This window comes from Neovison vison, chromosome 14, assembly GCF_020171115.1.
Source record: "Neovison vison isolate M4711 chromosome 14, ASM_NN_V1, whole genome shotgun sequence".
Lineage (NCBI taxonomy): Eukaryota > Metazoa > Chordata > Mammalia > Carnivora > Mustelidae > Neogale > Neogale vison.
The window spans coordinates 29096928-29121674 of record NC_058104.1 but is presented as its reverse complement, the minus strand read 5'-3'; the positions used below and the strand labels follow the sequence as shown (position 1 = coordinate 29121674).

The 24747-nt window shown below is 51.4% G+C and overlaps 1 protein-coding gene across 2 annotated transcripts in view; it reads right to left on the bottom strand.

Moving 5' to 3' along the window:
• Positions 1–24747, bottom strand: part of XYLT1 (xylosyltransferase 1) — a 542359-nt gene that overhangs the window by 62536 nt on the left and 455076 nt on the right. For both annotated transcript variants that reach the window (XM_044233187.1, XM_044233186.1), the window contains exons 4-5: positions 15800–15972; positions 14199–14401 (exon numbers count right to left, since the gene is read on the bottom strand). In XM_044233187.1, coding sequence (XP_044089122.1) covers positions 14199–14401; positions 15800–15972 — 376 coding nt within the window. The remainder of the gene's footprint in view (positions 1–14198; positions 14402–15799; positions 15973–24747) is intronic.

The following is a 24747-nucleotide window of genomic DNA, read 5'->3' as shown; positions in this document are numbered from 1 at the left end:
TTATCAGGGCCTGGGTGTGCATCTGGTGTTTGCCCCCAACTGCATTCCACAACTGTTTCTGTTTCTGGCCTCAAACCTCAGCAGCACCTGACTCCTTGGGGTCAAGATCACGAACAGTCACAGTTTGCTGTTATGCCTCTTCCATTCACACAACTGAGTAGACGTAGTAAGCTAAGGTCTCCCTGGCCCACTGGGCCATCCCTCTCTCTCCTCTGTGCCCCTCCGGAGGGCTGAGCATCCTGGTCCTGGCCTTCAGAGGGCAGGAGGGACGAACATGAGGTCCCACAGAGGCGCCCGGCCTGAGCCACTGTGCTCTGGCCTGGCTGCTTCTCAGACAGCTTAGCTTGCAGAGCTGGACGAAGGGTAGGGCTTGCCTTCCCTCTCGGCTACTGTTCCTCACGTGGCTCCCAGACACGGGACATTGACGTCTCCCTCTTACAGGGGAGAATACTGAGACTCGGGAAGGCTGGAGTCACCTGTCTCCAGCTAGTAGGGGGCAGAGATGGGATTCAAATACAGGTCAGGCTGACACCACGGGGCCTCTCACGTGCCCTTGGGGGAGCAGGCAGCGGCGCAGGAAATGCCCGCGTTGGTTAGGTCTTGCTATGGAACAAGTGTGCGGATTTGGAGGGACAGCAGCCGTTTGTTCTGAATTATGCCTGCTTGAGGCTGACATTGAAATGAGTGAGAATTCCATCAGGCACCACAGTCTAGCAGTCTGGGTAAGAGTCTAAAGACTGAGATCAGGAGGGAAGAGGACTATAATAAGAATTGGAAGCAAGGGCAGGACAGCTGGTTCCTTGGTCCACGCCTGGAGCCAGCAGGACTGGTAGAGCCCTGATCTTCTCTTAGCCAGAGAGGGAGAGCGCCCACTGGCACCTGGACTACTCTAGCCACGGTGGTCACGTGGTGGGGCCCCTGCTCTTGACTGATTGGCCTTTTCCCCTGGGGTCAAGTGCTCATGCATCGCACTGGCCAGTCTCGTGGAGCAGAAAGCACGCGGCACTTGGGACTCACTGAGCCTGCGTTCTAGTCCTGGCTTGGCTGCGGCCAAGCTGTATTATCTTGGGCCAGTCCCTCGAAGCCACTGAACCGTGTGGCCTTCTCTGCACCTGCTGCTCCCCCACCCCATACAGTGGGGACCAAAGCAGACAGTGACGGGGTTCTCAGCAGCTGTTGCATGCGGATGGCCCTGGAGTCAGGCTCTGATGTGCACTGCTGCTCTCTTGGGTCCTGGACATTTCTGCCTCCTGGACTCTCATCCGGATGGAGAGAACATGGGTTTAGACAGGGGAGCGGGGAGGAGAGCTTCATTCCAGCACTGCCCAGTGGGTGCACTAGGACCTGCTGGGGGAGAACTCAGGTCTTTTTCCCCCTCCAGTGACCAAAGCGGCATGGGCTCAAACCCTGGCTCGGATCCCTACCGGCTATGAGACATGGGACACATTCCTCAACCTCCCTTGGCCTCAGTTTCTGCATCTATAAGGTGGGAGGCAGCCACAGCATCTGCCTTCTGGGATTGGTGACACTTCAGAGAATGCACTGGCCAGGGAGCCCTGGATTGCGTGTGGTCGCGAAACGCTAGCTGACACGAGTAGCCACCGGCGTGTGGCAGGTCCTGAAGGGCTCCCCGCAGACGTCCACTCGGAGTGTCCACTCCTGACCGCTCTCCATGCTGGGCCCTGACTCCAGGTTTCCATCTACTTCCCCAATGACCTCCCCAAGGTCCCTCAGACCTGCCTCATCCAAACCTCGGCGATCATCAATACAAAGGGAGTGGAAACACCCCTCCCTTACTCCACTTGATCTCTGAACACATGCTGTCCCTCCAGGTTGCCCTTGAGACAGATCTGGACCACCCTGGGCTCGTGGCCAAATTCCCCGGATGCACCTGGAGCATCCTAGAAGGCACACCACCCCTGCTCTTGGCCACTGGTGGGCAAGCCACATAAATGAAGGCCTTGCTTTCCCAACAAGCGAAAAGGCTCAATGCACGGAATGGGAGGGCGCCCAGGGTGGGACAAGTCCCATCCCCAGAGACACACAGAGCTGCTGCCAGAGGCAAGGAGAACTCTGAGTTCTCGGGAGTGAAACGTTAGGAAGAAAATATGTGGCAAAATTCAATGCACAGTCAGACTGGAACCTGGCGAGACCCTCAGACTGGCAGAGGACGGAGGCCACACTGTTTCTGAACTGGTGGCATCCGCTCTCATTTTGTTAAGGACACAGCGGCTCTCTCTAGTGTTAAGTACTTCTGCCGTGACACAGCCGTAAGCCTGTGGAGGCAGTTCTCGCTTGCCTGGCTCCCCTACTGCACCGTGAGCATCTAGGACTGAGGTGCTTGATATGCTGTTTACATTTTTATTTTTTAAAAGGTTTTATTTATTTATCTGACAGAGAGAGAGAGAGAGAGAGATCACAAGTAGGCAGAGAGGCAGGCAGAGAAAGAGGGGGAAGCAGGCTCCCCGCTGAGCAGAGAGCCCGATGCAGGGCTCCTTCCCAGGACCCTGAGATCATGACCTTGAGCTCAAGGCAGGCTTAACCCACTGAGCCACCCAGGCATCTCACATTTACATTTAAATTAAAACCAAACCACATTTAAAATTTGATTCCTCAGCCCCACAGGGCACAACTCAAGCTTTTTTTTTTTTTTTTTTTTAAACTTTTATTTCAAGCCCGCACTAGCCACACATGGCTAGTGGCTGCTGCAGCACAGGGCACAGTAACAGAACATTGCCATCACCACACAAAGATCCACTGCAGGGTGCTACCTGCCGTTGCCTGCCATCTAGAAGGATCTTAGCATGTGCTGAATGAATGAGTGAATCACCAAGGTCCTCTACTGTTTGCGGGCCAAAGAACGCAGGATTCAAGATAAAATCAACTCTTTCCCCCAGGACTCCCCCCCCCCCAAGTAATGAAAGAATGGGAAACAAAAAAAACCAAACAAACAAAAAAGCAAGCAAACAGACAATGTGGCTGAAATGCATTTAAACCCAACGCGGCATCCCTTGGGTGAAACAGTCACATCCGTCTTGCCTTTTCCCTGCCACTCTCCTATCCTTCCAAGAACGTCCTCCCTTATCTGCGGCAGCAAAGACAGTGTTCTAAACCGATATGACCACTCTTGGCTTCCTGAAGAGCCACAGCACTTTTCCACCAAGTCCCCTGAGAGCTCCAAGCACTTGGGCTGCTCTCCGTTTGTCCGGCGGATGCCCTGGGTCAGTCTTGGCCCCCAAGAGAGCCCGACAGGCTGTCCGACCTCAGATACAGCCAGGAGACCCAGAACAGCTGGCAAGAGTGAAGCCAATGGCATTTCTGCAAAGGCAGGAGTGTGTTCCGTCAGGCTGAAAAATAACAGGGCTGAGGAAATGATTATTTTGCTACTAGATGCAAACAAAACAGTTAACAGCATAATTACTGGCCTGTTTTTCCAGTTTCCTTGTGAATAACAGCCTGAGAAGCTATGCCCTTTCTGACTCACGCAGCATCTGGGCAGAGCTTTCCTTGGACAGGGTTTGGGGGTCTTCGAGGATGTGCATCTCTGAACATGCAAAGAAGAGAAGTGTCTGGATGCCGAGAAAGTGGCCACCAAGAGGGACGGACACACCCAGTGCCCTGGGTGCTGGGCCCCCTCAGTAGGACTTCCCACCAAGTACTGAGGCTAACTTCTTTTCCAACAGAGCATTTACCTCCCTTTTTATCACTGTAATTAAGCGACTATGTCTGTGTCTCTCCTAGATCAGGGGTTTGCAGCTCTTGCTGTGTACTCCAACCACCAGGCGAGCTTGAAAAACTACACAGATTCTTGCTTCCCGTAAGGAATTTATATTCATCTGGTCTGGGTGGGGTCATATTTTAAAGAATATTATATATATACATATACACACACATACCCACACATACTTTTATTTATATATATATATATATATATATATATATATATATATATGTATATATCTGATATATTTCTTTCTTTTTCCCTCCCTCCCTCTTTCTCTCTCTTTCTTTACTAGGGTCCACGCCCAACATGGAGCCCAACACCGGGCTTGAACTCATGACCCTGAGATCAAGACCTGAGCTGAGATCAAGAGTCAGACACTTAACTGACTGAATCACCCAAGTGCCCCTAAAGAACCCGAGTTTTTAAAGGTATTTTGAGGAAAACGTCCAAGAACCACGTGGACCCCTCACAATCCTGTTGAGAACCATCCTGGCTGTGGGACCCTGTCTTGCTGCCTGCTGTACCCACAGGGCCCAGTGCACAGCAGGCGCTCAGGAAGTGACTGCTGAGTGAAGGGATGGGGAATACCAATTCCATCCGCACATCGATGGCAAGAGGACAGTCTGCGCAAGAACAGCCTTCAGAGCGGGCTCCAGACACTGCTGGAGACGGAGGACAGCCCCACCCCCTCCCACAGGACAGCTGCATCCTATGCGCAGCCCAGCAAGGGGCCATGGGAGGCTGTCCTGGGCTGAAGGGCATCCTCCTCCCCAGAATTCCCATCCAAAATAAGGTCATCAGAAGGTGACCTTATTTGGAAAGAGGGGCTTTGTAGGGGCAAATTAGTTAAGAGGAGGTCATACTGGATTCAGGCTGGCCCTAAACCCAGAGACTGATGTGCCCAGGACAAGGCATGTGGAGAGAGAGAGAGAGGATGGATGACCCAACGAGGACGGAGAATCGCGTGTTGCGTCAAGGCAAGGAGCGCTACTGGCGGCCGCAACCACCGGAAGCGAGAAGACACAAGGGAGGATTGTCCTCAGGAGCTGCAGAGGGAGCACGGCTCAGCCAACGGCCCCTTTCAGACTTCCCGCCTCCAGAACTCTAAGGTCATGGAGGTGGTTGCAAGCCACCCTATCGGGGAATTTCTCTCAGCAGCCCCAGGGAGCTAGGACAGAGCTGCCAGGAAGGAGAGAAGAGGCAGGTAGGCAGGGGAAGGAAGATGGAACCAGAGCCTGGCAACTCTCCCCATGGGTGTCTCCAGACTCCGCTTCCTTCCCTCCCCACTTCTATGGCTCTGCTCTTTCTGACTGCCCTTCTCTCTCCCGGACCACGCTGGCTCTGCCCTGCCCCCAGGAATCTTGCATATGCTGTTCGCTTTGCCTGATAACCTCCACTCCTGTTTTTTCATAGTGGGCTCCCTTAAGGACATGGGTGGGTCCCCTCAGGACATGGCTTAAACACACTCTTTAGAGGTATTTTATCTTTTCTGACCCCTTCTTACTCTCCATCATGACGCCTTTCCATTATTGAATTTAGAGGCTCTCCACGTCTCCCATAGAGTGTAAACTCTCTCAGGGAATGAGCGAGGACCTTCCACTGCTCCATTTCCTAACACCTAGCAGTGCCTGGTGCTCAGCCTGGGCCCCACAAGGATGGGATACGTGAGCTGCACCTTTGTTTGAGTCTTCCAGAAGGCCATGGTACCTGCTGCTTTGCCAGATGGCCGTTTTCAGGGTCTGCTCTGCCTCCATCCTCCTGGGGGACTCTGATGACCCAGGAGCAGTGAGGGTGTGACTTGGGCTGAGACGGAGGAGGTCACAGGCGGGAATGTTCACGAGAAAGGTGGCAGGGGTAGAACTAGGCAGACCTGGATGGAGAGGTGGGGCAGAGCACACGGGCTTCCAGCTTCTGGTGAACAGGCGGCAGGCGCAGCTACTGAGCAGGGTGGGAAATGATGCAGGGGCCTGATATGGGTCGGGTTGAAGTTCTAGAAGAATCATGGAAAGCCATCATCTATGGGGAGACGATTCCCTGTAGCCAGCCTCCCGCTTCTACCGAGAGCTGTGCCAGCTCCTCAACGTTTCCAAGGGTCACAGGGTCCTCTGCTTCAGGAGTTTATGCTCCTTAAAAAGAACAAGAAGCACCTCACACCTATTAGTATGGCTACTATCAAAACACCAGGAAAATGACATGTTGGCGAGAATGTAGAGAGATTGGAACCCTTTTGCATTACTGGTGGGAACCTTTGTGCAGAAAATGGTTGGAAAGTTGATGCGGAAAACGGTATGGAAAGTCTTCAAAAAACAAAAATAAAACAGAACTATCCCATGATCTAGTAATCCTACTTTGGGGTGTATCCCCCAAAAAACTGAAAGCAGGGAGGTGAAGAGGTATTTTTACACCCATGTTCACAGCAGCATTACTGACGGCGGAAAAGAGGTGGAAATAATCCAAGCATCCATTGTTGACAGAGGAACATATAAGCAAAATATGGAACAAATAATCATGCAGCGGAATATTACTCGGCCATAAAAAGGGAGGGAATTCAGAAACCTGCTACAACACGAGTGAGCCCTGAGAACATCATGCTCCGTGAAATAAGCCAATCACAGAAAGCCAAGGACTGTATGATCCCGTTTATATGAGGTCAAATTCACAGAAACAGGGTGCCGGCTGCAGAGGGCCAGAGAGGGGAGAATGTGGATTTGTCATTTAACGGGCACAGAGTCCCAGTTTGGAAGATGAAAAGCGTCCTGCAGATTAGCTGCACAGCAGTGCCAGTGAATGTGCTCGGTGCAAAAAAGGTTAAGAGGGTAAATTTTACGTGATGTGTATTTTACTATAAGCCTAAAACTAAAAGAACAAAGAGATATCACAGCCATAGGTCCTTCCCCTTTAGGCCATTCTGGCTTCTCTATGCTAGCTTCTGCCCAGGGAGTCTCCCCCGTAGGGGTATTTCATGCAGGGTGGGGCCCTAGTCCCAAAACAGAAGGTGGCTGCCAGGCTCTGTGTGACGGAAGGCCATATGGCAGCCTGCATTCAGGAAGTTCATGATGACTTCCCAGACTCCTTCCTCTGGGGAGGAGTGGAGACCACCCAGAACTTTCTAGGCATGGTTCTGGGGTCAGCAGAAGCAACCACCTCCTGCCCTGCTTGCCTCCCCACTCCCACCTGTGTCTCCCTCCCAACTGACCCCCACAAAGGCCTAAGTGATCCCTCCATATTGCAAATATGATTTCTCCTCATTAAAACCACACGGCTCATGGCTAAGGGTTCGACCACCCATCAGGTGATCCAAAGTCCCTGCAGGGAATGTCCTTGACCTACCTCAGGTCATCCCTTGCTCCTTTGTTTCAGCTACTTTAGCTTTGAACATGCCACGGTCCCTCCTACCACTGGGCCTTTGCTCGGGCCATCCCCTCTCCCAGAATGTTCTCCTGGGACCCTTCATGATTCCACTGAGGTACTAACACCCATGATACACACCTCAGTTCACATGCTGCCTCTTCAGGAGGCTGTCCCAGGCCCCTAGCCCGGGTGAGCTTTACCTTTTGGGTGCTTCTAGATCCCTCCTTCCTTCCTGCCTTTCTTTGTAATGATGTGTTCACCCGTTTCATCATTCTGCTTAATGTCCATTTCCCTTCTGTTAGTAACAATGGCTGCTACATAGCGCTGTGTGCTAAGCACTTTATGTACAGGAACTCACTGAACCCTCTTAGCAACCATACGGGGTGATGCCAATATTATCCCCATTTTACAGATGACATGATTGAGGTACAAAGACATTAAGTGATTTTCTCAAGCCCAAATTCACAGCCAGACAACAGAAGAGCTGGGATTTGAACCCGGGGGTCTGGTTCGATCTTGACCACTCAGATGAGGGCAGGATCTACCTCTGCTTCTTCTCATGGTTGAGTATCTGCTGCCTAGCACAGTGGCACACAGTAGATGCTCAATACATATCTGTTGAGCAACAGGGAAAGTCAGAGAGAGCCCCATCTCCTGAACTTATCTGTGGGAGTACAGGACTGCTTTCAGCTGCCTTCAGAAGGGAGCTGGATGGTGAAGGAAGGAACAAGTAAGCTTCGTGTTCAGACCCTAGGCCTTCATCTTTCCGTCTTCAGCCCCTAAATCTGTCTCAACCAACTGGAAACACTGGGAACTAGGCCAATGGGGGCTGGGCTGAGTGGGACAGGTCACCGAGCTCTGTGGACAGGGCTACGACCCATCAGCATCCCTGCCTGACCCCAGCATCCCCAGGGCTCAGTCAGCAAGAGTCCCTGACTACCAGGGGCTGTGCAGACTCTCAAGGACGGAGCCCCAGCTTCTTGAACCAGATGAGGTCCTCCGTTCTCAGCACAGAGCACGATCCAAGCTGACAGACACGGCTTGCGGGGAGCTCCCAAGAATCCCAGTTCCATCAGCTGATGAACAGAGAGATGGTGCGGTGTCCACACAACGGACAGCTCACCAGCCATAAACAGCAACGACCGACAGAACACGTTAAGTGAAGGAAGCCCGTCACAAAATGTCCCCTACTGTATGACTCCATTTGTACAGATCTGGGAAAGGCAAATCCACAGAAGCAAATTCCTGGTTGACAGGGTCTGGCTGGGAGACGTGGTGGATGGGGAGGGATGGACTGCTTACAAAGTACGGAGCCTCCTCCTGGGATGATACAAATGTTCTAGAACTGGATCGTCAATGCCCTAAATGCCACGGGATTGAACACTTTAAAGTGGTTCATTCTATATTAGGTCGATTTTGCCTCAATTAAAAAAAATAAAAAACAACTCCTGGTTTTGCCACTTACTGGCTGTATCCTTGTAGTCAAATATCTTAACATCCTTGTGCCTCAGTGTTTTCATCTGAAAAATGGGGATACTAAAAATGTACACTTCATAGATTTGCTGTCAGGACTACGTTAGGCTCTTAGAATTATGCCTGGGATGTACTAAGCGCTGTTTTTGCATTTGCTGTGGTTGTGAATCGCTGTTACCAACAGGAATTCTTTGACCCACTCAAAAGTCTCTGGGCAGGGGGCGCCTGGGTGGCTCGGTCAGTTGGGTGTCTAGTGGGGAGCCTACTTCTCCCTCCAGCACCCCCCTCTGCTCATGTTCTCGCTCTCTCTCACTTACACACTCTTTCTTTCAAATAAATAAATAAAATCGGGGAGAAAAAAAAAAAGAATCACTGGGCAGACTCAAGGACTGAAAAGGAAGCAACTATACACAGAGGCCTGGGCATCGGTACTGATTAATTTAACTTCATATCCTAGGCTGACCAGGATGTGTGCTAAACATAACCAAGGGTCTGACTTCCACAACACTGACCAGAGGTTCTGTTTTAATATTAACCTCCTCATATTTTCTTACACGGTGGAAGGTATGTTTTGAGGGATGAGGATTAAGACACAATACATGTAAAAGGCCCCAGCAGAGGACCGGACACACAGTAAGTGTGCAGGGAATGTCTGCTGGACCTGGATGGAAGTTTTGCTCCATCACTGTTATGGAAACATTGTATTTAGGACAGTTGAGAAGCCCGGACACCTGCTTCCTGTCTTTATGAGCTGACGTTTCCTGCTGAGGCACCCCAGAGAGGTTCTTATGCTCCTGGCCTGGGGCTCTGCTAGTGGCTTAGGACAGAAGTTTGGGTCTACGGACAAGGGTCACTGAAATGTCCCCAGAGTGGGCTCCATTGGGTTACACCTAAGGGCAGTGGATCCCCAAGAGGCAAGATAGTAGATCCCAGATTTAGCTTGAAAAATGTCAACACTCTTTCCCCTGCCACATATACGCACGTGCATATGAGTGCACACCAGAGAGAATGTGAGGACCGTGAGGGGCCATAGATACGCTCAGGTCTCCTCCCGTGTGCATCTGATGCGACCCAGGACAGAGGGCCTAGTGAAGGATGGCCGGTGTGGCGTCTGTTATACTACGAGCCCAAACCAAGTAACAGTGTGAAATGCTTCAGTCTGGTCCCTTGCAGCCCAACTAACGAAAAGTCACCCAGTGTAGCTTCCTGCCTTAGTAAGCAGGATACACTCAACAGACCCACCACGCCCTTTGATGCCTCGAGACCAGGCACGATCTCAGTGTTTGCAAACATCTCATTTTGTCCATGCCCTGGAGGCATAACCAACTCCAGCCGGAGCCCATGTGAGTCCAGGCATCATGTCACAGCAGAGAAGGAAGGATTCTTTACACACACTTAGCCTGCATATTCCAAACACAGGACCATGCTTCTCATTCACAAACAGGTTGGTTCTACCCTGTTTTTCTTGAGATATTCAGTTTTCATCATCCCACTTTGCTTTTCCCGCTTTTGAGAGAGATGGGAGTTCAGGTAATATTTTGCTAGTCTCTTTGTGAGGAAAGGGAGAGACGTCAGCAGCTTGGTTGAGGCCCACAGGATTCCACCGCTAGAATATCAACAGCCTGTATTTATCCAGCACTTTCTATGTGTCAGGCACGGTGCTGAAGCCCTGGATATTCAATATTTCATTGACGCTTCGTAACGTTCCTGTGAAATAGGTACTAACTAGGTCCCCTTCTTAGGTATACAAACTGGGGTGCAGAATGCCATGCACCTTGTCCCCACAGCCAGGGTGATGGCTCAGAATCTGCGACCAGGCTCTCGGTGTCCAGGGCCTACAAGGCTGGGGGCCAGTCGAGATCAGTGAGTCCTTATGGCTGGAGAGGGGAAGAGTCTGTCTCCCCAGTTCGAGCTGGGCAGGGGGACACAGAGAGGTAGGGTCGAATCTCCAATAGCCCAGAGCAGCCATGTTGGGTGGGCTCTGCCTTTGGAAAGCCCCTCTGTTTTCAGAGCCTCTTAGAAACTTCTGATGGGCACTCCTGCCCCTTTGAGGAGGCTCCTAAGTTTGCTCATCCTTCTCAGGATGGGAGTAGTGGTTCTGGAAGCTACAGATGGAGCGGCAGATGGGAAGTGAAAGCCTATCAGAGTTGCCCAGGATAAAATCATTCATCTGCAAAATTCATATGCTTTTGCGTGGGGCGACTTCACAGAAACAAAAGCAGGAGGAACCAGCAGGGCTCGAGGCGTGAAGTGCCTCTGGCCATGAGGCTGGCAGAGTGAAGCGGGCAGAAGAACGGGGGGAGCACAGAAATGACAGCAGCGGGGGCGGAGGGAGGGAAGGACAGACGGACCAAGGCACAGAGGGACCTGGAGCACTGAAGCTAAGAAAGCAAAAAATTCCAGAACTCTCTTCTCTGAAACCCAAAATCAGTTTGGCACGTGGTCTAGCAAAGGATTCCCAGGCCCCTCGGACATACAGGAGTTTCAGCCTTGGATGCCGCTCAGGAATGAACAGCTGACATTTACCGAGTACTTGGTAAGTGCCCGATCCTCTGCTAGGGTCTGTGATCGGATCCTGGTTTCACAAAGACTGAATTTCCTTGCAGATGGTCATATGGCTACTGAGGTGGCAGAACGCAGACTCGAACCCTAAGCCATCTGCTGGGCCTTTCATCACCTACTCTCCTGGAGGCTGTAATGCTAGAGATCCCAATACCCTGGCCCGGCTGAGCTGGTTGAGGCCATGGTTATGGCAAGTCAACACAGGGCCCCTCGCGGGCAGCCTCGTGGGCACAGGAATGCCCACCTGACCTCCAGAGGTCTCTGGCCGAGTACCACCCCTTGACCTAGGATGAGGTGACCTCTGGGGTCTCCACCAGGGGTCTACAGGATGAATGAGCAGACTCGGGACCACAGGTGACTTTCCTACCTCCAGGGACCTTCCCTGCTGCCAAGTGGTCCCATGTGAGGGGCGGGACTGGCTCCCGCGGTGCTCTCTACATACCCTGGGGCCATCTTGCCACTCTAGCTCTGGCGAACTTCCCCAAGGGCCAACTTCAAGCCTTAGAAGAGCAGAGAACTGGTTCTCATGTCCACTCTGCCATGTATTTCTTACATGACCTTGGGTCCCAGGTTGCCCTTCTATAAAACACGTTTGCTTTGAGGGTTGAACGAAGTGGCTGCCTTAGTAGCTGTTATGCTCAACATTTGGGGATGGTTTTGAACTCAGTCCTTTCTTGGAAGACAGAAGGGGAACATCTTCACTTGCTTCTCTCCACTCGCCTCTCCTCATTCTTTTACTACACTCCCTCCATTTAAAAAAATCTCAAATGCAGCAAGGTCATCTCTGACCCATGTCTTGTCCAGACTGTTCTCTCCCTCAGGAAAGGTTCTCAACCAGAAGTAATTCTGCCCCTTGGGGACACTGGGCAATGTCTGGGGCTATCTGTGGTTGTCCCAAGTTGGGCTTCAGCATGAGCAGATCTAGTGGACCGAGGCCAGGGGCTGCTTCTACACGTCCTGCCATGCCCGGGATAGTCCCCACAACAAAGACTCATCCAGGCTACTAATGTCAGGAGCGTTCAGGTGGGGGAAATTCTAGTCGAGAAGGAGCTCTTTCTCATCTGCCTGACAATCGCTTCTTAGCCTTCAGTTCTCAAGTCCAAACTTGGCACATTCAGAGGCCTTTCTGACTGCCTGGCCCTGCCCCCCCCCCCATTTTCTAGCTCTTTCACTCTTCACGTGGCACCTTTAATTCTGTTCTCCCAACTAGGGGACATGCACCATCAGGTAAGGCTTGGGGCGCATTTGCTCACTAAATGCCCAGATAGCACCTAGCACAGGAGTCCCTGACCACATGTTTATGGAATGGGCACCCGAACAAGTGAATAAGGAAGTAAGTTAAGATCTGCCAGCCCTGTTTCATCATCTGCTTACCCTTGCTCTCCTCTGAACAAAAGAAAAACAGGGATCTTTCTAACAACCATCATCTTTCTCAGGTTGCCAGGTGGACCCTGCTGAAACTGACCCGACTGTGACATCCCCAGGTCCTCTCCAGGGCCCACGGCTTCCCAGCAGACAATGAGACGCCACCAAGCCAAGGAGGGCACCAGGACTGCACTGTAAAGGAGACAGAGACTGTTTCTAGCTTTGAACAGTGAATATCCCTCTCTGCCTGGATTTTATCTGGTTCAACCCCCAACTCCTGGGGATGCGTGGTCTCAGTAACCGATGGCACAAAGAACGACGGTCAGTATTTTAAGTGTGACAGTCACATGGATGTTAGCTTAAAAGGGATGCATACTAAAACTCTTACAGATATGACATGGTATCTGGGAAGCACTTCGATGGGGAAGCGGGGGAGGGTATAGCTCTATCGGCACTTGGCTACGACCTGATTCGAGCTGAAACTAGGTGATGTGCACATGGGGGTTCATTAGACTGTGGTTGGCATTCCAGTGCCTGCTTGGAAATTGCCCTGATTTAAAAAAAAAAAAAAAAATTATTTTTTAAAGATGCCTTCATCTGGCTCTTGCAGGAATGCTGTCCCCAGCCCCTGCCCTCGTGCCATCAGAGGAAGGAAGGCCCCGCCCTTTGCTCCCCACCCGCTTCTCCTTTTTAGCCCCACCCACAAATCAGGATGGAAGACACAGTCAAGCAAAGAGTGGCCTTCTGGCAGGAAATAAAGCTCATTTTCTTGCCTTTTTTTTTTTTTTTAACCTCATGACATCTTTAGAGGGGTTTCCTCTGCTTATGGCTGATTCTCAAGACCAGTTCAGTGTTTGTGCAAAGGGACGGACCTTCCTGGTGGCATCGGAGTTTCTTGAGGCTTTGGGGCTGCCGGCTGCTGGGGAATTGCCACACGGTTGTGGCCAAGGGCCCACAGGAGCGTCCGGGGCTGGTGTTGGAGAGCAGTTCCCCATTTTATAGTTTCACGTGAAACCTCCCAATCTTAAAACGTGGGCAAGCCTTTCAGTTGGGACAAGCTGATAGCCACCAAACACGCACATACGCAGAGTGAGCCTCAAACAGCCCAAACATGCGTGTCCGTGACTGCCGCGCTGTCACAATAGACCTGCAGCTCCCCTTTCGGACACCGGAGTCAGACCCGGTCCCGCCCCGAATCAAACACGCCCGCGGCACCCATATTCTAGAAGCAACCTGATCCTGCCCCAGAATTCCCTCCGACCTCCTACTACTCCATCCGTCACCTGCTTTGTTCCAGCCACCCTGAGGCCCCTTGCTCCCCCAGCACAGCAAGCACAGCCCCATCTCAGGACCCCACAGCCGCTGTTCCCTCAGCCTAGGGCCACCCTCCGGGTCCCAGACACTTGCTCCTCCTCCTCCTGTTCTTCTCGGGAAGGACTTACCCAGCCGCTCCTGCTAAAGTTGTTAACTCTCCCAGCCGGTTTGTTCTGCTTTATTTTTCTCATGTGCCATTTTACTAATTTTGTTTGTTTTCCCCCCATGCCAACTTGAATGGAAACTCTAGCTGAGTAGGGGTCTTTCTGGCTCCTGCATGTACCCGTGAACGCAGCTGGGTCCGACTCGGATCCCCGGCAGAAGGAGCTCACAGGCCAGGCCTCTGCGGCGCGTCACTGGGGCACAAAGCCCCTGCGCCCGGCCTCCAGCGAGAGCGAGGCCACCTTACCTGATGGGGTAGTCGGCGGCGCTGAGGTTGATGAAGAAGTCCCAGGGCCAGTCGGTCATCTCCAGGAGGTCCCGCATGCTCTGCAGGTACGTGGACAGGAGGCTGGCGCCCCCCCAGATGGTGGCCATCCTCCAGGGCGTGACACGAACGTTGCCGTACTGTCCGGCGAACTGCAGCACTTGCCGATGCAAGTAATTCGAGCGCTTTCCCCCAGGGAGAGAAGAAGGGACATTCAGTGGCCCAGAACACGGGCGGACGTGCCCCTCACCCCCTCTGTCTCCCTTCCCGTTTAGGTGACGGCTTCTGAACAGCGCGGACTTGGCCAAGGAACTGGTTCCACCTGGGAGTATCCTTTCTATGGTGGCCTTCAAAACCTTATTATTTTTTTAAAATTTCCTTCAGTTACTTGAAATGCTGACTCCCAGGCCCCACCTCTGAGCTAAGGGCTCATAAGGCGTGGGCTGGTGCCCAGAACTCTCCATTTTCTAAAAGATTTTATTTATTTTTTTGACAGACAGAGACCACAAGTAGGCAGAGAGGCAGGCAGAAAGAGAGGGGAGAGGGAAGCAGGCTCCCTGCCGAGCAGAGAGCCCTATGCGCGGCTCGATCCCAGGACCACGGGATCATGACCTGAGCTGAAGGCAGCGGCTTAACCCGCTGAGCCACCCAGGTGCCCCAGGACTCTGCATTTTTTTTTTTAAAAGATTTTATTTATTTATTTATTTGACAGAGAGAGGTGACAAGCAGGCAGAGAGGCAGGCAGAGAGAGAGGAGGAAGCAGGCTCCCCGCTAAGCGGAGAGCCCGATGCGGGGCTTGATCCCAGGACCCTGAGATCATGGCCCGAGCCGAAGGCAGCGGCTTAACTCACTGAGCCACCCAGGCGCCCCAGGACTCTGCATTTTTAAAGACTGATACATGTGGTCTGAGGATGAGCAGCTAGGAAGTGTGACTGTGTCTAAACCTGGTGAGTATTTCGAGGGGTGGGATTCTTCCATCGGCCCCTCTCTCACAGGCCTGCTGTGATCAACCATTCCGTTATGCCTTCTTGACGAAGGGGTCAGCAAACCAACAAAAACCTCCCCGCCAAGGCAGCGCAGGGGTCGGAAAGCCTGCTGCGGGGTTTTGTAAATCAAGTTTTGTTGGAACACAGCCACACAGACACGTGCATTTATCAAGGCTGCTTTCCCACTCCAATGAAGAGCCGAGTCCCTGTGGCAGGAGCATATGCCCGCAGACCCTAATATATTTACCACCTGGCCCTTCATGGGAAACATGTGCCCACCTCTGGGAGGGCCAGCCTCCCAAAGTGGCCGGAAGTGCACGGGCCAGTGGGGCAGTGAAGAAAAGTTTTATGAAGAAAGTCTAAAGTCACAGCTGGGAACTTTGAAACTAACACACAAATCCACACGCACACATGTGCTTACATGCATGCAAGTACACACACACACACACTCCTGGAGGGGCTCCGAGGAGAAGCCGCTGATCAACCTACAAGTCTTGCCTGAAAGGGGGCCGGCTTGGATTGGAGCCCACAGACTGGCGGAGAAAGCCAGCAAGTGACAACCAGGGGCGTGGGGCAGGGGCGGGCGGGGGTCCTCACCTTGTCCACGTGGATGTAGTAGAAGTGGTCTTTGTGGTAAATGGCCTTGAACATGCGCTGCAGCTGCCGAGAGGCGCGGCCGTGGACCACCAGCACGAAGGCGATTCGGACGGGGTTGGCGAGCATATATTCCACCGAGTCCTCGTCCCACTGCACGTTCTTGTTGGCTTTGCCTGGGGGAAGACCCGAGAGACCACGGGGCGGGGTGAGCATCCCAGGTTCTTTGCGGGGGGGGGGGAGCTTCTCTGATGCTTCATCTTGGGGACTATCTGAAGGGCACGGTCATGGTCATATGGGGCCCCGAAACCTCAGGCAGCCCGCAAGCTTGTCCTGGACCCTTACGCTGTCCTGGTGCACGCATGGGGGTTCTGAGGTGCTCTGAGGTTCCCACCTCCAAGGAGCTCTAAAAGCTGATGGAGACATAGAGACTTGTATTAAACCATTGAACAAGGCAGGAGGAAATGAGAGGTATCTCTGAAGGGGAAGGAGCAGTTAATTCTGAGCTAGGAAACAGAAGACACAGGAACTAGTTTTGCCTGCCCAGAATCTACTTTCCCTTCTCCTCTGAACAGCATCCTTTTTGGTAAACATTGTGGAAAGAAGAGATAAGATGACACCTGCCCTCTTATTTTTAAGTTCACAGTACAGTACTGTTGATTAGAAGCACGAGGTTGTTCAGAAGATCTCTAGAGCTTACTCATCTGGCACAATGAAATCATTATCATGCAGTATTTAGGAGGGCATCATTCCCTCCTCTGTTTTCAGAGTCTATGGATGGGGAGGCTCTCCCTCCATTATCAGTGACAGGGAAGGTCCCAGAGCTCAAGGACTGGCCAATCTGAACATAGCATCTCCCTAGCAATAGCCTGTATGGTTCAGAGGTGGATGAGTGACCTACCCAAGCTAATTAGCCCAGAACACAGAATTCTAGGCTTTTGTTGGAACAACTAGATTAGAGAGGTTCCCTTTCTGGTATACACAAAACTGGAAGATTCTAAGAGACGTTTTAACTGCATATGGAGAAAGGTCACCTGAGAGTAAAGAGAACACAGAGGAAGCAATGCAGCGACGGGACCCTAACAGCACTGTGTAACTTACTCCATCAGCCTAGCTGGACATCAGTCACCATCATGGCGCAGTTTTCTTTGAACACCCAGATCCTGTATCAGACCCACCTGCATCCCCCTGGTTCCAGATGCCTTTTATTCTAAAAGTAGCCTTAAAGACTCCTTTTCTCCTCCTTGCCAACACTCCCAGGGCAGGGTTTCAAGGGGGTACAGAGCTTATCAATGGCTTCGTTCATTACAATTTTGATTAGAGCTCTCCTGCCTCTCTTCAGCCCGATTTCCTTTGGGTCAAACCTGGTTTCTTCTGGGTTCTAGGTTTATGAGACCCAGAATGTTGTCAGGGTCACAGCTGCAGGTGTCCTGGGTGTCAACTTGGAAAACAGAGAACTGGGAGTGTTTAGTCTCGAGGTCAGGAGATCAGGAGCCTGTCAGTGTCACTGGAAAGCTGAACGGCTGCCAAATGAACAAGGCTCCTTCTAGGCTGTTCCAGAAGACAGGATGAAACTAACATGGCTAATGTCCAAATCACAAGGCACAGCCTCTGTGGCCTGCGTGCTCTGGCTTGGGAAGGCCTCTGTACCCCGATCGCCCTACTCTCCACCCTGGACCTGGCCTGCTTTCTTTCCCTTGAGCAAGTCTGTTTCTGCCTCAGGACCTTTTCCCTGGCTCTTCTAGCTCCCTAGATCTTTGCATGGCTGCATCTGCCCGTCATCAGTTCACAGCTCAACAAAAGACCACCTGCCCCCATCAGCCACATCACTCTCTTCTACCTCACCTTAGCTCGACTTTCTGCATAGCATTAACACCATCTGAAACTGTGTACCTGCTCACTTGTTAACTGTTTGAACACCCCACTGGAATATCTGCTCCATGAGAAGAGAGGCTGTCTCAGCCTTCTTTGTCATCAGACACACAAGGCTGTAACAGTATCTGGCACACCTCTGGTTCTTGAGGAAGAAAGAAGTTATAGGAAGAGTACATTCTGGTTTGGTACCATAACAATCACAATGCATTCTACTGAGCACTGACCAGCGCTTGCCATCCATCATTTCACTCAATCCTCTCACTAGTCCTGTGGGAGAGTGCTATTAGTTCCATTTTGCTAATGAGGAAAACATAGCCTGGAGAGGCCAAGGGATTTGTTTGTTCAAGGTCACACTGCTGTAACTGGTTCAGCTGGGATTCAAACCCAGGTCTGTTTCCAGAGCCGATGCCCTGAAACGCTAACATACACTACATTACCATGCCTAGACTTTGGAAAAGTTGATAATAATTCTGCTTGTTAATGAAATATCCTGTGAATTCGCCATTGCAGGGAGGTAGGCAATGCATTCGAAGGCTATCACAGGTACTGCACAGAGGGTTCCTCTACCATGTGGGAGGCTGACTCTAGGTGGCCAAGAAGATCACTCTTTTCATCCATCCGTCCATCCAAATCCAACCACCTATCCATTGGAATCCAACCAGCCATCCATCCAAATCCAACCACCCAACCAGCAAACCCTTCAGCTACCCATCCAGCACAGCATTCAATGGCTTATCATCCAGAAAACCAACCATCCATTCATCCATTCCACCCATCCACTCATCATCTTTAAAACCATCCATCCATCTGCTTACCCATCATCCTCAAAGCAAATCATCCATGCCCCCACTCTTCCGACCATCTATCAACTCATCGATCCATGCAATATTAACTTAGCCTATACTACGCGCCAAGTACCATGCTAGGTACTAGAAAAAGAAAATTGGGGGGGAAAATAAAGTCCTTTCCTTTGAGGAGCTCTCAGCCAACTAAGGAAAAACAGAAGACAATGATCAATTGTTTTAGGACCAAAGCGTGTTCAGGTTGCCCTTGGAGGGCGAGAAAGAAGCGAGCAATCTGCCTGCAGGGACAGAGGCGATCTCAGCAAGTTTGGCCCAAAGCTCCTGAGCGCCTCTCATCAAGTGCTCCAGACGGATGCCAGCATCTTTAGGCTCCTTGGCTGTTCAATCAGTAGCTGCAAACCTGGGGTAATTATCATCTTGGCTCTGGCTGAGGACAGCCTGGGCAGCAACCAGATAGGGCTATCCTCACTGCCCTCTCCTCTTCTCTCCAAACCAATCACAAATACACTGGGCTTTCGCCTGGGGTAATCATGTCCCTTTAAACACTCCTGCAACTTTATCTATCCATCCTTCCATCCGTCCATCCATCCATCCATCCATCCACCCAGCCAACCGCCTACTGACCCACTCGCCCCATCCTGCATCCTTAAAACCTCCCACATGCCAGCCCTGGACAAAGGCTGAAGTACAAAGACATGCGGATGGGGGCCTGTTTTCTCAAGTGGATCGTGAACAGACTACGGAATGTGAGAATCTAAAATAAAAAATAGGTATAAGAAAAGCTTATTTCTCTCCTTCCCATGACTGTAGCTCAAAGGCAGCACACAGATCTTTACTATGCTGGCAGCGGCCTCTCCTTGCCTCCTTTGGAAACTCTTTATCAGACAAAACAGGATTGTTTAAAAATAACGGGAACTTAGTGCCACTTTTTTGCATCTGGACGTCACTGGGTGATTTTTCAAAGGCCTAAACTAAATGTGGCCCACGACACAGTATCTTAGAGGAATTTCACTCTGGAGAGGCTCCTGCTGGCCCTCAGGTAACACTGCTCATCCCTGCCCAAGGTCTCAGGGTAACAATGACCTGGAGTTCTTAGTGACTAAGGCTGATGGGGCCTTTGGGGTCAGCCGTGGATGTCTGTTGCCAGGTTGCTGAATGAACGACTGGACGAGGAATGCCTTCTGGCTGCCCTGGTCCAGAGGAGCTGACGTCATTTGAGGGCCTTGCGCACCAGCATTGTGCTGCGCCCCAGGTGCGGAGCTGGAATTTAGCTTTGGGATGCACTGTAAGGCTCCAAGGCTCAGAGAGGTCCCCATGTCTCCCCAGGGTCACACAGGGAATGAGGAGAGAAGCAAGGAGTGGAAGCCCAAATCCAGTCCAGCTACCTCCATCTGCCCTCCTGGGAATCAGAGAGCAGGGAGATGGGGAAGGCTGGCGTGAAGACTGTAGGGTGCTGTGTGCCAAGGTGGAAAGAACCTTTTGTAACTTTCTTAAAAAAAATTTTTTTTTTAAATTTATTTGACAGGGAGAGCATGAGCAGCGGGGCGAGGAAAGGCAAAGCGAGAAGCAGGCTCCCTGCTGAGCAGGGACCCTGAGATCACGGCCTGAGCTAAAGGCAGATGCTTAACCAACTGAGCCACCCAGGTGCCCCCTTTTGTAACTTTCTTTAGGGTTTCAGAATGAAGAGCAGATTCACAGACAGACACAGACGTGGATGCTTTCCTTCTGAAGAAAGGAACTGAGCACCAGGAAATCAGGCGCCATCATTCCAGCAACTGAGTCTCCAGACTGAAAGCCGTCCCTGGGTCAGACAGCTGGTCTGGGGAGTAGCAAAGAGAAGAGAGAACAAAAACCCAGAGCTCTTCTGGAGTACAGCTATTTTGAGGATAAGGGTGGGTGGGAAAGAACCAAAATACCTGAAGAAAGGACAGTCACACGGAGGGGGGAATGAGGGAGAGGGGCAGAAAGGGACAGACAGAAATAGAGACAGAGACAGACACAGAGAGGGAACGGGGTTGCAGACAGGCCACGCTCACACCTTGAGAAAAACAGAGGGAGCCCCACAGGCAGCAGGACCTCCCCCTTACTCCCACCTGGGCAGGGAGAACCATATAGAGAGACCTACCCAGAAACACTGAGAAAGACAGAGACACACACACAGGTACAAATAGAGACAAATGCAAGTGATCAGATGCTTGTAGAGAGGCAGGGAGAAAATGAGGAAAGCAGGGAGCCACCATGGAAAAGTCGGATCCATTTAACCCCACACCACAGCAGCCACACTTAAAAACAAAGGCAAACGAAACCCCCAGAAGCTCAAAAGGCAAAAATGCCTCCAGGCCTTTTCTATGGCCCTTGGTCCTTCACAAACCTGCTGCCCCCTCACCTAGGTTCTGTGCCATCATGAGCCCAGGGATGGAGCTGGCAGGACACCCTTAGGCTGGCTCCAGAAACAACTGTAACATGCATTCGTACATTCTGGCACACAGTAGGACCTCAATGAATTTTGCTGAACAACAAGAGAGGGAATGAGAGAGTTTTGTCCCCACATGGCGGCACAGGGCAGGGGTGCTATTCAAAAGGGCTGAGGTTCACACGATGCCCTTTGCCTGCTGCCAACAACCACTTTCCTATTTTTGTTGCACACCCCTGGCTCCTGTAATGACCATTCCAGCAAGCTGCTCTGACACGGGGGTGGGGAGCTGGAGATGACAAGAAGCCACGCCACAGACAGGATGGAGACGCCCCATGCGGCGGCCCCCTCCACACCCCAGCCCCACTGCTGAGGCTGTGGTCTAGAAAAGCCTCCTCTACCAGGAGTGGGTCTTCAGTGGACTGCGGTGAGATGGCCAGCACAAGCAGGAACTGGGCAAATGTTCTCTCCTACGCTGCTGGCAAGGCTGGAAACGGCCACAACTTTACCAGCAGTGATGTGACAGCAAGAATTATGATTTTAAATATGCATGGCCCTTGACCCAGTAACTCCACCCCCAAGAATCTATCCTAAGGGAAGGAGAGGAAAGCATGTCAGTCTCTATGTACAAAATGTACTTTCGTTCATTTATTCATTTATTTGGTGTCTTTTTTTTTTTTTAGAGAGATTTTATTTATTTATTTGACAGCAAGAGAGAGAGATCACAAGTAGGGAGAGAGGCAGGCAGAGAGAGGGGGGAAGCAGGCTCCCCGCTGAGCACAGAGCCCAATGCGGGGCTCGATCCCAGGACCCTGAGATCATGACCTGAGCCGAAGGCAGAAGCTTAATCCACTGAGCCACCCAGGCACCCCATTTGGTGTCTTGAAGGTGCCAGGCACAGTTCTTGCCATATTAGTGGATTCAACAGAGTCCTTCCCTGCATGCTGCTTAGTTTAGTGGTAGAGAGCCAATAAAATAAGTAAGCAAACAGAAAATACAGTTGCTAATCATGACACAGGCCATGAAAAAGGGAACAAAGGCATATTAATGGAAGAGGTTTATTTAACTATGGTGGTCAGGGAACACTGATGTGGGCATATGCAAACAAGCTTTGAATAAAATGAGGGAGTGAGCCATGTCATTATCAGGGATGAGGAGGATTCTGGGCAGCTGGCATAGCAAGTGCAAAGGTCCTGAGGCCTCGACCTCAACAGTGTTTATAATGGTCCAAAACAGGAATTGCCCTAAAAGGTCTTATTAATACATATTAATAAGATACAGAACATTGCCTATAATATACCCAGCAAAAGACAACTTCTGATATGTAATCCCTAACAATTTATAAGACATGCTTCCACATATTAACAGAGGTTCATACGGCGACAGGAGAGTTTTCCTTTCTTTCTGCATGATCTGCATTTGGTTTTCATTTTACAATGAAACAGAACAAAGGTGATGTTTACTGATAATTCTAATATCAACTGTTTATCGAGTGCTCTTACACATTACGCATTTTCTATGATTTTATATATATATGTATACACACACACACACACATTTTTACTTCTAACTAAAACCCTGAGAGAAGCGTTCCTGTCCTCCTGTTATATGACTAACGAAGCTGAAGCCCAGAGAAATCCCACATGGGAGGCAGCACGTCTGTGACACTGAGCCCCCTCACTGCCATGATGCTCAGTAAACTGTCGCCATTACAAAAAAGAGCAAAACCTGCCCCTAGAAGCAGCATGCCTGTCGACTTTCAGCTGCAACGCAGCTCACGGTGACATGTGGTCAGAGCGACGTGGGTCTTCACAGAGACCCACACACTGCCCAGCTCCTAAAAAAACCCTATGAATTCACCATCCCATTGGATGCCCGTGGCACAAAACAGAAAGTAAGTGGGAGAATCAGAGTGATGAGGGATAGCGAGAGAAGCGGACTTCAGACCAGTGTTAAAAAGCCAGTCTGTGGGGGAGAATGTCAAGCAGACTTCTGCGATGCAGGTGCGAAGGCCAAGCAGAGAGAATCGTGGAGCGCTCCGCCAGTTCCTACCTGGGCCATGTCCGGCCTGTTGCCCAAACTCTGTGTTTCTCATTATGGTCTTGGGTCAGATAAGGATTCTGTAACCTTGGGCTCCAGAGAGAGGCTGGAGAAGCAGCTACCTTGCAAGGGTCACTGTGTTGTACAGATGCTGTGACGTTGTTAGTGACCTTGCAGGAAGACCATCTGGGAGGGGAAAACACGTTGCAGGGCCCTCTGGTCAGACAGACCTCGGACAAGCCATGCAAGTGCCCTGAGCCCCAGTCTTCCCGTCTGTAAAGTGGGTATGTTATAATCACAGCCTCTGTGTCACGGGGACTTCCGTGCCCAGCACCAAACACGGGGTCTGGCACGCAGTGAACTCTTGATAACGGTCGGTGTTGGTGTCACCATTTCGATGAGGCTGTTCCTTCACAGGGATCAGCACTAAGCTCTGTTTAGCTAATGGGCTCAGGTCCAGGCTCAACCACAAGACTTCTCAGGGTCCCAAGGCTGTGCACACACTGCTTACAAAGAAACATCCAGAAACAGAGAGCTCTGCTCCATAGCTGGCGCCTTGGACAGTTAGTAAGAACCGTGATGGGTGGTAACTATTTATGGCAATTGTCCTTTTGCAGTGTCTACATCTGTCAAATCCTTACATTACACACCTGAAATTAGTATGTTGTATGTCAACTGCATCTCAATTTAAAAAACAGTAAACATAAGCACAAAAAATCTATGGCACTGCCAAAAAAAAAAAAGAAAGCCAAAACCCAAACCAACAAACAAAAAACAAATTGTAAGAAGTCACTTGGCCAGAACAGTTATTCCACCAACCAAGCCGTCAATGCTATTTATACTCTGAAAGAGCCTCTCCTGCCGGCTGTGAGGGGAGCAGCTTTCTGACTTGCTTCCCAGTCAGAGGGTTGGTTGCGCTGGGAAGGGACAGAAGCGGAGGCAGGGCTGTGTGCACATGGGGCTTAGGTCGGGAGGCTCCCAGCTGGGGCGTGACCAACTTCCTACTGCCCAGGAAGCCACGGGCTATGGTCAGCCTGTCATTCTGCTCTGCTTCTTCCCGGAGGTCGGGGGGGACTTTGGGAGGACATGGTTCCTCTCTGACCAACGGTTCTTCCTCTCTCAAGCGGGGTGGATTATACTTGTTCTACTTTTACTCCAATCTGTTTTCCAGAGGGACCACACCGCCTTGCATTCCCAGCAGGATGGATGCCGAGGACATGACGCTAGGTGAAAGACACCCCTCGTGGAAAGGGAAACACTGCACGAGGCCCCCTGGAGAGGCACCTACAGTAGCACCTGCGTAGTATCAGCGAGTAGGACGGGGGCGGCCTGAGGCTGCGGGTGGGGGGGTTACTAACGGGCCTCAAGTTCCAGGCAAGCAGGACGAGTCAGCTCCAGAGACCCGCCATACAACACTGAACCCTTAGTCACAGGATTGTGCGCTTGAAGATGTGTTGAGAGGGGAGATCTCGTGTTAAGTGTTCTTACCACAATAGGATAAAAAAAAAGTACCCAAAAGCCCTAAAGAGGAGTGAGCAATCCGTTCCCCACCCCACTGGGCTGTGCGGTGACTCGCGACTGTGGACTGCGGACGGCACGTGGCTTCACCCGGAGGCGGGCACGTTGCACGGAAGTGACGCTCGTGGCACCGGGAGGAGGAACCTTGCCGTGTTCTAGGCTCCTTGTCACATTTGGGCGGAAGTGCCTTTTCCCACTGGGAAATTTCTATGCAGAGGTTTCATGATGAGAACTTGGGAGGGGGCCGCCTGGGTGGCTCAGTCGGTTACGCGTCTGCCTTTGGCTCAGGTCACGATCCTACA